We start from the raw sequence: 15188 nt of genomic DNA, 5'->3' as shown, positions 1-15188 counted from the left end.
AAAAACACTTCAGCAAATGGAATTTAAAAAAAAAAACCCAGAATGAAACCCACACAGCACGCTCCCAACTGCCTCATCTCAAAGCACTGAAAGCGTGCACATCAAAATGAGCTGTATGAACAAGCTCATTTTCTTTCTTTCTCCAGCGTCAGATTTGCAATGCTAGAAGGTGCTTTTGTAAAGAAAGTATTTTTTTGGAGCAGATAAGTCTTCTTTCTTCCCTGCTTTATTTATTTTTCATTTTCCCCTTTTACTGACTGTGGCTCACACAAATATAAAAGATTGTGTCCCCTTGCACCCCTCGCCAGGAATTTTACCATTTGCAGGTTGCAGTTCACAATTAATTTCTATCTCCTCTAGGAAGAATCCTTTAGTCAATCTGCACTGAGTGAATGAAATTCCTTCCTACTCTCCCAGGAGAACCGTGCCTGTCTAGATTGCAGTTGGTAACTAGTATGATCCAGATTGTACCATCCAGCTTAGAAACTGCTGTTATGAAGCCTCCCTCTTTTACAAAAATTAATGAACTTTAGAACTGCTACACGGATCTCCACTTTCTTTTGCGGTAGTAAGGAGCAGTGCAGCTACTTTCATCGCAAAAAAAAAAAAATCTAGGAAAACAATAAGCAGGCAATGGCCTTCTTTAATATTTTCATTTTAAAGGGGCAACAATACTTCTTTGCTCTTTTGTGAAATTTATGATGCTGGCAACAAACTGACAAGTTCAATTATATTTTTTCAAATTCAATTACTCAAAAAAAAGACTAAACCCATACTGTCATGCAGACAGTCCTAGACTTAGCGCTGACAGCAAATATTTCTTCCATTTTGGCATTATAGTTCTTCTCTTCTCCTCAGATTATCTTTAATTTTCATCTTCTAGTGTTTTTTTTCCCCCCACCTTGCATCACTGAAATCAGGACAGAAGTTACTGAGGCAAATCAGGGAGATATTTTTATTTTAAACTCTTTCAGGGAAAACTGCAGAGCAACAAGTGACAAACCAAAATGCATTAGCATCTGCATCCAGTTCTCTTTCAACTGACTGGAATTTGATCTCTCTTCCTTTGAATGAAGCTCTGAAACTCGAAACACAAATGGCAAATGACTAATATCATGTGTTTCAGCTTTTCTTTTCAGCAAGTGCTTTAGGTACAGAGACTGCTGCAGAAGAAACTGTCAGCTGTGCATATGGAGGTCTGCTGCTCTTTGGGTGGCCAGTGCGTGGCAAATAGCCCAGCGCCCAGCAGAAAGCAGGCACCAGCAGCCCGTACTTGGCTACCAGTCGCTGTTGCCTCAGGACTTCCTCCCCAGGAGCCGAGTCCTCTCTCCCCCTCCTTGGTTTTTATCGGGAAGTTTTTACGAAGCAGTTAGTCAACTAACTGTAATAATATAAGCTCATGTCTGTAGTATTTAAGAACTATTTTAGAAACACAAAATGCCACTGACCTCCTATAGAAACACATGCAACAAGGAGTTAAAATGGCATTTTAGAAATTGGCCTACAGACTTTTTATCCCACCGAGTGCCTGGCTGGTCTACGGTCCTTTTGCACTCCTTTCACCCTTCCTCTTTTCTTTTTTTAAGGCAGAAAGACAGACAGACACATGGCACATTTTAAGAGAAAAAGCAACTCGGAAAACTTGTAGCTTCATCTCTGCACACAGCTTACTGACTTTAGCTGTGAAAAGCCAAAGTTGAGAGAAATTTACATTTTTCTACTAAGAGTCCCCAAAGTATCTGCAAATCATTAAACAGTTTACTTGGTGTCTCTCCAGTCAGCTTTCTATAAAATTTTACAAGCATCAGTTGACTCCAGTTTTCCTTGCTTTTTCTTGAAGGAAAGGATAATTTCCATTTAGATTTTATTATCCCAATATCATTTTCTCCAAAAATAATTCATATCAGTTTTCCTCATTTGTACAAAAGACTCCAAATGCCACCTCACACAGAAGAGGAATTAGTAAAGCTCCTCCTCTTTTTTCTGCCAAAAAGAAGAAGTGCAGTTTTATTAGTGCATTTGGGAAGGAAAAAAGGGGTGTGAATTTTTGTTTGCTAAGCAAACATTTGAGAGAGCAACACATCCTAAAGACTGTGCAACTAGTCTTGCTTAACTGTAAAGTTACATTATTCTTTAGAGTAAGAAAAATGAAACCATCATATAGAAATAAAAAACATCTGTGCAAGTTTAATGGCCAAACAGTCGGAAAGGAAAATAACTTAAGCTAAACAGAGCCAGGACAGAATACGTTTTCACACAAAAGTAACCCCCTATTCTAATACGGTCCTCTATAACAGAAATGGACTTCAGGATCCCCAGCACTCTTTTTCCTTCTTTTCTTTTACCTTACCTTTTTACCTTTACCAGCATCTACAAAGTGTGCAGAAAAACCAAAGAACCCTGCAGTCGAATCCTGTGCTCTGCAGAATATATATTACGATACAGTTTTAAACAGCCACAGAAGAAAAAACCCAACTAATTGTAAAAGAAATACCTCCTCTCCCATTGTGAAGCCAAGCTGCCTTTCAGCAGCTCGAAGTGTCCAAGAAGAGCCCTGGAGTCCTGCCCCTTCCTTGCATGAGCTCAGCTCAGCGAGAGCAGGAGCCCAGCCCTGACACTGACTCACGCTCCGGGCCATCCCGGGGAAACAAAGGTTCCACTTGTTTATTTCACAGGAAATCTGGAGCTTTTCCTACCTCTGCTCACTCGCAGCGAGAAGTTTCCTCTCCTTTCCCAAGCCAGCCTAGTCTCTCCTGGCTTCTTGAGACCGACAGCTAGGAAAGGTAAAGTGAGCAAGGATGTACAGGCTTTTTGTGAACAGCCCAGACAGAAAGTCTTGCAAATAACTCTACAGGAAAATGAGCTTAGGACAAATTCTGAGTGTATTGGTCTCCTGTTAAAAAAAAAAAGCTGAAATTTCATGTCATTTATGCTTTTGCTTCGGCTTTTGTTTTTTAAAGAAAGATGATCAAGAAACTGAAACATCATTAAGATGATGCTCTGTTCCATGAAAATCTTATAAATTCTTAATATTGCCTCCTCACAAACATTCAACTTTAAAATGACTGAAAAAGGGCAGGGGAGGGAAACACACCATGGGCTTCTCAGATAAGTTGGAAGAAACTAAAGATTTATATTTAAGCAAGCCACAAGATACTATACACTCTCACTCCCATTTGACCTTATATACTGTTCAGTAAGCATTTACACACAAACGCATCTACTATGGACATACTTAGGCACCCTCAACACATTCCCTATACACACACAGCCCATTCTCTACAGAGGCATTCTCATGGGAGTGCCAACACAATTATGAGACAAGAACAAAGCCTCTGAACTCATACTTCAAAAAGATAAAAGCAAAAAAATTGGTTCTCTCTAGTTTTAAGAACCAGTGTAAGGAAGGACATGATAAACTTAGACAGTATGTAGATTTTACAGGGGAGGACAATAAATTGTTCAACATGGTTCCTACAAAAAAGAAGAAGAAAAAAGTTATTTTACAGAGCCAGGACATTACAATATATTTTCTGCTACAACAGTGAAATACGAGAACATAGGGAGGATACACAATTTTCTTTATTGGATGCCTTTTTAAAAACCAGTCATCCCCTGGGGATTATTTATATATATTTGGTCCTAATCCAGTCGAGAGGCTTGGATTAGATGATGTCTGAGGTCCCCTTTGGCCTTATACTGAAAGCAAATCACAACTGATCTGAGTAGGACTATCACTGCAAGTACAAATCTCCAGAAAAAATGTCGGGATATTTTAAAGAATGGAAATGAGCAAGAGACGATGGCTTACAGAAAAGGCAACATCTCTTGCAGGAACACTCCCTGTGCCTGCACCACGCTGCAGAACAGGTTCAGGAGTGATTCAGAGCAAGGTCTGAAGGCCTACTGAGCCTGCACTCTCCTTCCTGAAGATTTCTGTTTTCCAATCACAAATTATTTTAAAGCTGTATTACAATACGTCATTAATTTCTGTTCCAGAAAACACACAATTACTGGTATTTGTTTTAAGAGAGAAGAATAATCTGTAACACATTTATAATTTATACAATTTATGAGTATATAAAAGTGTAAGTACTACAATCAGGTATGACTTTTTAAAAATTCTTGATTAGGGAAAATTTAAAAAAGGAAACCCATTCAGAAAAATTCCACAAATTAATGAAGCTAAATAGACAGCAAAAGATGAGTGCATAAACTTTACTCTTGGTAAGTTACAGGTTATATTCAGTTTGGTTTACATTCATCAGTCTTTTTAATATCTCAGCAAGCATGAAAGTTATCTATGTAATTTCCAAAGTCAGACAGGTTATTTTACTTTTTTGCATAACTGTATTTGGTCGTTTAATTTTCAAAGTTCATGTGTGCTAAGAATATCAAAAGTCATTTCAATATAATTTTTATAATCTATTCCAAGTTTAAAAAACTTAACAACTCAGACTTAGCAATTAAAAATCAAAGTTATATTATCTGACAAAGTACAAGTGGGACAAGAAAAAAAAATTCCTTTTACTTAGAAACACTAAGACACAGTTTATGAAACTGTTTATTCCTAAAGCCTTGATTACACTAATTTAAATCTTTTTATATCGATTTATATCAACTAGATTTTACTTAGGTAGATTTTACGGCTATTATTAGACATGCTATATTGTATTAATTCTTGAACCAGTACTCTTGAAGCTCATCAGCAAACAAAGCCAGCTTGTATGTCAGTACTGTTACTTTCTGAAGCATTTTCTCCATACTGAACTTGAAACATAAGACAAATCTTTCCTAGAAATTCAGTTTATGTCTCCATCAAGTACCTCTGGAACTCAGGAAATCAGCTTTTTTTAAACTATTAAAGCACTGCCTTTTGGTGGTTTTAATGATTCTTCTTTTAAAATGCTTGTGGGGGTATAAGGCTTGGTAATGGTACAGTCACCCAAAATTCAGAGATTTACTGTGATTAGCAAGCTATTGATCATCAGCTGATCCAGAACAACTTACAATATACATTCTTGTATAGTATTCCTATTATGAAGTAAAATTGCATTAGGTTAAACCTACACATCCTGTTTTTCAGACTGAAGCATCCTAAGATTTCCTAATCAAAACCATGACTGAAAAATGAGGAGTATTCCCTCCCAGAGAGCACTCCTCCAAGAGAACTCATCCTGGCAGAAGCCCAGGAGAACAGACCAGATTTTCTGCATTACTTTTAGGAGTAACTTCTGGTACTATCAATACTTCTTACAGTACTCTGCTTCTATTTTTAGATGTTCTTCAAGTAGCTCAAGTCAGGAACGTAAGTTGAAAATGTTTTCATGCATACTTGATGTGTTTCTTTCATACGGACAAATCTTTTCTGAATAAAGACCAATATTATACATGTAAAGTCTTGTGGCACAAACAACTACCTTGCATTTATTTAGAGTCCAATAGCTGCTTTATTAAAAACAAAAGCCTAAAAAATGTCACAAGCAGCACAAACCATTGTGTGGGTAACCTCCTCCGCCAAAAACTGCTAGTGTAGACTGATGTGAAAGCTGAACCATGTCACCAATACCTGGACAACTCTGTTCAGGCAGCTTGAACGTTTTACAAACCAAAGTGAGAGAACATGAAAGCACAGATACCTAATGGGAAGGGCAGGAAGTATACAGGAGATCAGGAGACACTATTCACTCATGTAGCACAGTTCAGTGACTCAGCAGAGACTCATTGCCAGCCAACGTTATCAAATTTGTTCCTCTCTTTAAACTTAATTTTCCATTTTCCGTTCTATTCCCTTGGTACCAAGTCCTGCTTTGAGTCAGCCTCCCCAAAAGGGGCATGCTGCTTTTTGACTGTCCCTCATTTCACGAGCTGACCGTATTTTCCCTACTTTTCCTTCTTATTGCTGCGAATTAGTTACTCCAGAAAGGGTAACGATCTTCTAAAGAATTTATTTATAATGCCCACAGTGCCTCATGAACATCAGCTACCATTGCAAATGTGTGCTATGTTTTGCATAATGAAAGAAACACATAAATCCTGTTTCCACACTGAACCCAAGGAATGGAAAGTTACACCAGCGAAGCAGCGAGCCCCCGCTGCAGGCAGCCTTGCTCTCACAACTGCAGAGGTGGTCAGGGTCCTTCTCCCCCTGTAGCTTTCCTCACAAGATGGCATTAGAATAAATGGTTAGGGCAGGGATGCCAGACTACGGCAGACAGCAACTTCAAAGCAAAACACAAATGCTGCTTGAACAGCTGAGTGCTTCCCCCTGTTCCTACACAGAGTTTGACACACTGCTGATGCAGGCATCAGCACGACCGCTGCTGTCATCACCGATGGCTGTCTCTGAATAAACGAATGCCAGAAACCTGTGCTTTCTTTCAAGTGCAAAGTGCTACACACACTTGATACTCACATCACACGCTCTCTGCCTCAGCAGGCGTTTTTAATGGCGTTTGTATTCAGTACCAGGTGGTTTTGCTCGCATCCGTTTTTTCATTCTCTCAGTATTTTGAACACTGGCTTCAACATTTCTGTTAGGGGAGCAAGCACCTCCAAAGGCATCGGAGGGGGAAAGCAGCGAGCCATGCGATACAGAGGCAAGCGCAGACCAACGCGTGCAGCACACACAGCCAGTGCTGGCCACACACCATGGGTGCCGCTGGGCAGCGCTGGCAGAGCTCGGGCACATCGTTAGCTGGTTTAGAAACGCCAGGAAGAGCCTCCAACTTGCATCTCTCGAAGACTTCTTTTTAAATGACAACTGAAAATTAAGGGGAAAAAAATGTTTTCTACAAGCCACCAGGCAGGAACTGACAGAACAGATGTGGCAAAGATGTGACTGTCAGCGCAACGCATTCACTACAGTTTCTGGGTCCCTAGCTCACTGGCTCAAAATAGAAACTCAGACCTTGCAGGCACTCAGTCTCCGAGTTTACAAATTTCTCTCTCATTACAAAGGACAGGTAGACTTAATAACTGACATGAGCTTCCAGCCCTTATAGCTCTTGTGTCTACTTCCATTATTTCTTCTCCATTCTTCCTCTCCCAAACATACTAAATATATACATAAATAAAAATTTCTGTATAAATTCAGTATTTTGCAGGGAGAAGGATCCTTAAACACCAGTTAACTAGATCTTACAAGTTGCTGGATCTAGAGCCATGATAGCCTCCCCCTTTATATTAAATTATTATGGTGGCTGCAATATTCCCCAGTTTGATGGTTGAGTATATAATTTACATTAAGTTCTGGCAAACATTAATGTGACCTCATCAAAGGCTGTTAACGAAATCTAGCTCTGCTCAAATTCACCACTGCTAGCCAACTATGAAAGTCTTGCCTGAAGAAAACTACAAATATATCTCAAATGGAAAATGTAAAAAATACTCTTGATAGTCTCTTCTGAAGTAAGGGCAGTTTTCAGAAAGTTAAAAATGGCTTTTTAAGACTTTTTGTTTTATATTCACCTATTATGGCCTTTCGCATTTCGAGCTGAAGCCTCAACTCACAGACCAACCCGATAGAGTTAACTCAGACTAAGGAATGTATTGGTTGAATTAATTTTCCTATACTTTTAGAGGTTTATTTTTAGATACAGGAGAGGAAAAAGTGATAGCTTGTTAGAACAACGGAAGCATATATAGATCATATTGGAAGGAAGTCCAAACTAGAAACAGAAGTTTTAGATAAGCTACTACAAAATGAAAAAGGAAAAAAGAAATAAGCATAAACACCTGTTTAAATGTCTTGAAGCTGCGCGAGCAGAAGGAGGACATGTGAAACGGGCGTTTCTATTTGACCATAAAACTTGTGCTACTACAACAGCGTTACACTGAATTTTCTCAGGAGACACAACATGCCTATACGCATACTGTATTTCTTCTAAAAATTCATCTGTCAGCAAGCTATGTCTTCAGTCACATGCAGCACTGTAAATTAGTTCACTTACCCCTACCATTAATGGGAATTTGACAGAGCCAAGCCTCAGGAATCTGATTCTAGTTATACATGGCCAGTGGTCGATTCATCAACGCAAACAGGCAAAGAAAAGGACTACAAAGCATAAGTATTTGATTCTTTTATTTTTTTAAAAAAGCACAGCTCTGATGGCACTGCTCAAATTGAACTCCCACAACCGCATCATTAATTTCCCTAGGATAATCTGCTTCTGTGATTTTTAGAACAAAGAACAGCAAAACAATGAATTCTGCACACCCAATGGGGTTTCACGCAATTCCTCAGTTTTGCCTTTAGTTAGAGAGTTTATTGATCACCTTAAAAGACAAGGGCCGCTATATCCTACATTGTTACCACTGGGCTAACACTTGGAGCACATCAAACTGCCTGGTGATTTACAGGAGAGCCTAATGGCATCTGCTTCTGCTCAACTGGCAGCAATCCTTTCTGCCCTCATATTCCTGCCAATATTTGTGTAAAAGCCTTCTTAACTTAACACACCAATAATTCATATCACCTCTGTGTGAAATATGATCTAAACTTATGATTCATAAAATTGAAAACACATTAGAACACAAAGTGGTAACGCCAACAAAATGAGACCCTGTTGATTCTTCTGTAAACGGGTCTGACATTTTCCATGGGAATTATCTTGTTCTAAATAATCCCACATTATAAAATCCTCACAGTAATTTATTGATCAGTAAAAACATCAGTAGTTGTTAGGAAATATTTTAAATCAAAAAGGTAACAGTATCATTACAGTAGTATATAAAATTTCATCAATAAATATCAAGAAGAAGCAACAGAAAGTTTTAGGGTCTCCAAACTTCAGAAGGAATTAAAAAAAAAAAAAAAAAAGAAGGAATTGAGGAAAGCATTGTTTCTGCCTCTTCAAAAGATTACAAGTTATTGAAAAACTGAGGCTACTTGTAAATAAGCGACGCACGTACCGGGGCAAAGATCCCTTTAAAAACTACATTGCTAGAGAAAAATTTGTACCAGTTTGGCACTCTGCATCATACATTGCAACACTTTTGATCTAGTATGCAGAGCTCTCAAGCAAAGTATGACCTTGCTTGGAATGACAAACTTAACGCAGGATTCTCTCTCTCTCAGCCAGCATTACATGGCAAAGACCATGGCAGTGACGAGGGAGGAAATTTCTTGCAGCCAGGAGAGAAGTACTTCAGAGGTTAATGTTTTGCAATCGTAACGAAATGTTGTGTCAGTGAATCACGTTCTGGTGCTACGAGTAGGCAAAGACCACAGTGCTGAAGCCTCTGAATGGCACTGCTCAAAGGTTAACCATCCTGACCCTAGACAGGAAAAAAGCAATGACAGCAAAGCAGCGTTGCTTTTAGTTATCTGCACACTTGAAACACAAATAATGGATCGTGTTTACAAAAATGAAGCCATTATTTTCCACTAACCATGCCAACTTTAGGAGAAATCCGAAGACATAGGAAGGAAGGTCTGTGGGTAGGATGGAAAATTTTAGCAATTTTCTGAAAATTCTGTATTTAATTTTAGGCTGGGTGACAAACCTATTGACTTATGCTGCACAAATATTTGTCCTTTGTGAAAAACAAAGGTAAGACTTCTCATTATTATAAAGTAGAGTAAGGCTTCTCTTCGGAGAATGAAGGCCACTTCATGAGCACTTTGCGAACACTTCACATTAAAACAAGGGACTCCAGAGTTCAAGGGATACATAAATTATTTTAATCAGTTCCCATTTACAATCACTACTGTAGAGAGAGCTACAATTATAGTAAACTGCAGACGCAAGAAATCCTTCATGTGGCATTAACAGGGCCTTATCATTTGTAAAATCTAATCTGCCTATATCAGACTAGGGAGAACTGAATTTTGTGCAACACTTGAATTCTGGTCAGTGCCTACATATGCATCACCCTTACAAGTGAATGCTTATGTTACACACCAATTATAAATACTATTATAATGTAAATTATAATAGTGTCTTTATCTTAGGTGATTTTCTTCCTGCACCACGTATTTCCTTTACATATCTAGATGTGGGAAATTAATAATTTAAAACTCACCTCTTGTAGAACTGCATTATTAAAATACACACTTCCTGATGCTACAGGACTTTCTATGTCCTGAGTCCAAAAAAAAAGGTTTAAGTACAGCCATGCATGAGTTTAAATCTGCCTGCTATCAGGTACCTCCTATATACAAAGCAATTTTCCTTACACGGGACTTGTAAGGAAAGACTTGTACTTCTAAGTACAAGATCACAGGCAGCCATCAAAACATAAAGACAAACATCCTCCAAAATGGGGTAAAAAAAAAAAAAAAAAGAAACCTTTTCTTAATCAAGTTCATGTTCTGGTAAAATTCTTTTTCAGCGTACTTACAAAGGTTTCATAAAGCCCAATCGCACCTTAAACACTGGCAGGTTGTCAGGGTCACAAATAAACCACACTGCAGAAACACACCATGATGGCTCCATGCAAAGCTGACTTCACTGCTCTCCACCGCATTCCCTGAATGGAGGGTGGTTCAGTAGCTAGCACTCAGTGAACACCGCCAGGCCTGGCCTGTCCCTATCTTGTATCCCAGGGGGGCTTCTTTGATGAGGTGCCATTGGAATACAACTCAGCTGCTCCCCGTCCTGCACGTTAACAAAGCCCCGCACGTTAATAAGCCCACTCAGAAACAGAAGGCAAGCAGGGTACCAAGCAGGCTTTGAAGAAGTCAGCAATGGTCAAGGAGTAATATAATCTAGGTTTTTCCTTTACTTAGATTATCCCAGCTCTTCACTACCCCCCTTATACAGAATCCAAATTGCAGTCTACTGTGAAATATTAACCAATTCTCCTTCAGCGTAACTAACTTAAGAAGTTTCCACCATGCCTCTGCAGGATCTCCCCTTCTGGTGTACTGCTGTAACTCAGGGCAGATGTGGGGTAAGTGCTGTGCTATAAATCAGGTCACTGAAATGATCTAGGTTAAAAAACAAAAGCTTTGAGGGGCAAAAAGACGTAATTCATGAAGCGCCTGGTTCTACAGACAACTGGACAAGCACAACTCAAACGGTGAGAAGCTGCCGCACCAGGGAACAAGAGCAGCTGCCCAGGAGCTTCTTAAAATCACCGTGGAGCCAAAGAAAACTATGCCCATAGCAGAACTCCAGCCTGTGGAAGCCTCCTAACACTTCTCAGCATATCAGCAACCCTATGCAAATCTAACTGCTCACTTAAAGGAAGGATTTCAAAGATTTTTCTTCAGTTGTTACTTCATTAGGAAACAATGCACTTCTTTGCTTGTTTCCCTAATGAACATACCTTAGAGTGATCAATCCTCTTTTTTTAAAAAAAAAGTTTGCCTCCTTGAGTTTATTAGAAACATCTCATTTTGCTTTCTAATCTCTATTTCTAATTTACTTAGTGATAGTTTTGGAGGCTTTGGAACAAAGAGTGCTCTCTCAGATGGTCTCTTTCAATTTGTCAGAAAGTAAATTTTTTCCCCAAATGTTAATCTCAAGACTTTCTTTTTATGTCATCTAGAACAAACCCACAAAAAATAATGCTCTCCCTTTTACTAATCCCTTTAAACAAAGCTAGGCAATTTCTGAAAGCATTTTAAAATCAACAAACCCAGTACTAAGTTGAGGTATTTGCCAAAGCTTCCTTTTTTTTAAGCAAACTGATGGCACAGTGACAGTATCTCCCTCTTAGTTTATATACGAATTAGCTGTTGGGTTTTTTTAACCATAATGTGAGTAACTGCAAACCTGAAAAGCCTCTCCAGTCTTGTTCTCTAAACTAATATTTTCTTAGAAAAAAGGCTGACGGAGGTATGAATGGAGGAGTAAATCTTTAAGCAAAGTAACAGTTCTTGCAGGCAGCTAGCCTCACTGGAATTCACTTTCTGGTGTGCAGCAAAAGGAAAAAAAGCAGAATCTTGTCCACAGAAAGATTAGGAAATAATGACCATAAAAGCTTCAAGTTTTGGCCAGTGACAGAATTGAGAACTTTAGGATGAAAACTTCTTTAAACCAACACCAAGAGAGAATTAAGAAATGACATGTACCTTATCTACTGGGAGAAAGTCATTTTCAACTTCTATTGACCTTGGTCGTAGCTTTATAGGTTTGTCTTTGAAGATATCTCCAAAGCCAACACCCTTGACCTTTTTGGGTTGGATTGTCGTGCCTCCGTTGGCTCCTTCTGATTTTGTGCTGCAAGAGTCACCACCATCACTCTCAGAGCCTGTAGCATCTTTTAGACCTGTGAAATGGAGGGATGAAAGAAGAAATCTTAGGTGTGAAGCTCACTACTTTCAAAACAGATTGTGACTGGACAATGATCCCTCCCACCATCCTCTAAAGGAAAACGAATCCACAAGAAACAGGTAGAGAAGATGCTCTCTGTGCCATGCGCTTATTTCTGAGTTTTAAAAATCACTTTATTTCATCACATTGGTGTACCAGTTAGAACTTATACCAATCCATAAAACATGCATACTCCAGCATCAAAACTTCATGAATGAAGACGGCCATTCCTTGAGTACCAAGAAAATCCTTCTTCCTCAGACAAAAATTATTTGAAAGATAACTCAATAAATGAAGAAGTTACATTCAGTTGTAGGGAAGCTATTGTATAAAGCCACTTAAAGCTAACAAGCAGTCAGACCAGGCGCACTGTACCTTAAATCTGTGTGACTCATATCAAGCCAATTATGCAATTATTATCTAAAGCTACATTACCTAACTGGGAAATATAAAGCTGAAAGCTGTTTAAACAAATCTGCAATCAAATAAGCTGCATAATATGTTCCCTGCTGAAAATTAAGTCTCTCTGCAGCATAGACAGCCTCATAGGAAAAGCACCCATGCACACTATCCTCTAGGAATACAATAAATCAAAACTGACATTCTGATTTGCATTACTTCTCTCAGTGAATAGGAAAATTTATATGCGCTTATCTGAAAATATCTGCTGTTTGAACAGCAGAGGCCACAGACGCAATATGGTGATGCTTCAGCCACTTTGCAGAATGGTGTAGAATCAGGCCAAACAGTCACTGGCAGCAAAAGTGACCCACTGAAGTTTCCTCCAATTGAAACAGTCCCCAGTATCATTTAAACCTTCCTTCCTACGTTACAGATTGACTTAACTATGTTTCCAGAAAAACCACACCAATTGCTGCTACTACAGCACTAATTCTACCTAATAATAACAAACCGAAATCCTCACATTCCCCTCACAAGCATTCATGGTGTCACAGAGATGGATCTTACAAGTCAAAGAAAGAAAAATTTCAAGTAAGCTTATCTTCTTAATTATTTTTATACCAAGGTCCACAAAGTGATTGCAATGGATTTTCATCATAAGAGGCTGCCAGTATAGAAGAAAGATTCTTCTTTAAAATCTAGACACCCAAAATCAGGAAGAGATTATACACAAATCTCTTTCCCTCTTCCCTTGGGTAAGCAAGTAACGTTACCCAAAAATTATCTGTATTTCTGCCAAAAGGAAACAAATGACACTAAGATCGGGAAAAGTCTACTGGGTCTCTATAAAAGGGCTGCAAGTTGTGGAGCATGTGGAAAGTTTTATAAAATCTTCGTAATGCCTCAGTTTCTACGATTCTCTGATGTGTATAAGCAACAGAAACAGAATGAAGCAGTGTTCTTGAGCTGAAAGCATCTGCATTTCATTTCCAGCCTACACTAGAACAACCCTTCAAAACCAAATAGAGGAATTACCTAAAGAAAAAATATTTTGATGAAGTCAATGAAGATCTCTGTGATAAAATTTTTAATATTAACAATTGAATCCTTTGCTTTTGCCTCCCCAACTCAAGTGATGGCTTTGGTTTTAACAAACAGTCGCCATCCAACAACTTTCTGTCATTCTGGTGAGCAGCGATTTGTTTTGGAGGAGACTTCTTTGGGGGCTACAGATGTCATCTATCTGGACCTCTGTAAGGCCTTTGACATGGTCCCCCACAACATCCTTCTCTCTAAACTGGAGAGGTATGGATTTGATGGGTGGACTGTCTGGTGGGTGAGGAATTGCTTAGATGGTCACATCCAGAGGGTAGTGGTCAACGGCTCAATGTCCAGATGGAGACTGGTGACGAGTGGCGTCCCGCAGGGGTCCGTATTGGGACCGGTACTGTTTAATATCTTCATCAATGACATAGACAGTGGGATCGAGTGCACGCTCAGCAAGTTTGCGGATGACACCAAGCTGAGTGGTACGGTTGACACGCCAGAGGGACGGGATGCCATCCAGAGGGACCTGGACAAGCTGGAGAACTGGGCCCGTGTGAACCTCATGAATTTCAACAAGGCCAAGTGCAAGGTCCTGCACCTGGGTCGGGGTAACCCCCGGTATCAATACAGGCTGGGGGATGAAGGGATTGAGAGCAGCCCTGCCGAGAAGGACTGGGGGGTACTGGTGGAGGAAAAGCTGGACATGAGCCAGCAATGTACGCTCGCAGCCCAGAAGGCCAATCGTATCCTGGGCTGCATGAAAAGAAGCGTGGCCAGCAAGTCGAGGGAGGTGATTCTGCCCCTCTCCTCTGCTCTGGTGAGAACCCCCTGGAGTACTGCATCCAGCTCTGGGGTCCTCAGCATAAGAAAGACACGGACCTGTTGGAGCGGGTCCAGAAGAGGGCCATGAAAATGATCAGGGGGATGGAACACCTCTCCTATGAAGAAAGGCTGAGAGAGTTGGGGTTGTTCAGCCTCGAGAAGAGAAGGCTTCGGGGAGACCTTATTGCAGTTTATCAGTACTTAAAGGGGGCTTATAAAAAAGATGGCAGCAAACCTGCGACAGGACAAGGGGGAATGGCTTTAAACTAAAGGGGGGTAGATTTAGACTAGATAGAAGGAAGACATTTTTTACTGTGAGGGTGGTGAAACACTGGCACACGTTGCCCAGAGAGGTGGTAGATGCCCCATCCCTGGAAACATTCAAGGTCAGGTTGGACGGAGCTCTGAGCAACCTGATCTGGTTGAAGATGTCCCTGCCCACGGCAGGGGGTCAGACTGGATGACCTTTAGAAGTCCCTTCCAACCCAAACTCTTCTATGATTCTTGTCTTCCTGGCAATTCACTATTTAGGAATATGACTACCCAGTAAAACATAGCATCTTCTTCAAGGGCTACTTTAAGCTTCTCCGATGAATCACAGAAACCACTGCAAGTCCCAAGGCCTACAGGCACAACTTCACGATCCAGGACACA

General features: G+C 39.9%; 1 protein-coding gene across 7 annotated transcripts in view; it reads right to left on the bottom strand.

Moving 5' to 3' along the window:
* Window positions 1–15188, bottom strand: part of SH3KBP1 (SH3 domain containing kinase binding protein 1) — a 247382-nt gene that overhangs the window by 80570 nt on the left and 151624 nt on the right. For 6 of the 7 annotated variants that reach the window (XM_076356614.1, XM_076356599.1, XM_076356606.1 and 3 more), the window contains one exon: window positions 12023–12219. In XM_076356614.1, the coding sequence (XP_076212729.1) occupies window positions 12023–12219 (197 nt within the window). Of the gene's footprint in view, window positions 1–2494; window positions 2542–12022; window positions 12220–15188 lie in introns of those variants that run through there. The other variant, XM_076356646.1, reaches the window with a different exon arrangement.

The sequence above is a fragment of the Aptenodytes patagonicus genome, chromosome 1 (genome assembly GCF_965638725.1).
Source record: "Aptenodytes patagonicus chromosome 1, bAptPat1.pri.cur, whole genome shotgun sequence".
NCBI classification, from domain to species: domain Eukaryota; kingdom Metazoa; phylum Chordata; class Aves; order Sphenisciformes; family Spheniscidae; genus Aptenodytes; species Aptenodytes patagonicus.
This window is presented reverse-complemented; position numbering and strand designations above follow the sequence as displayed.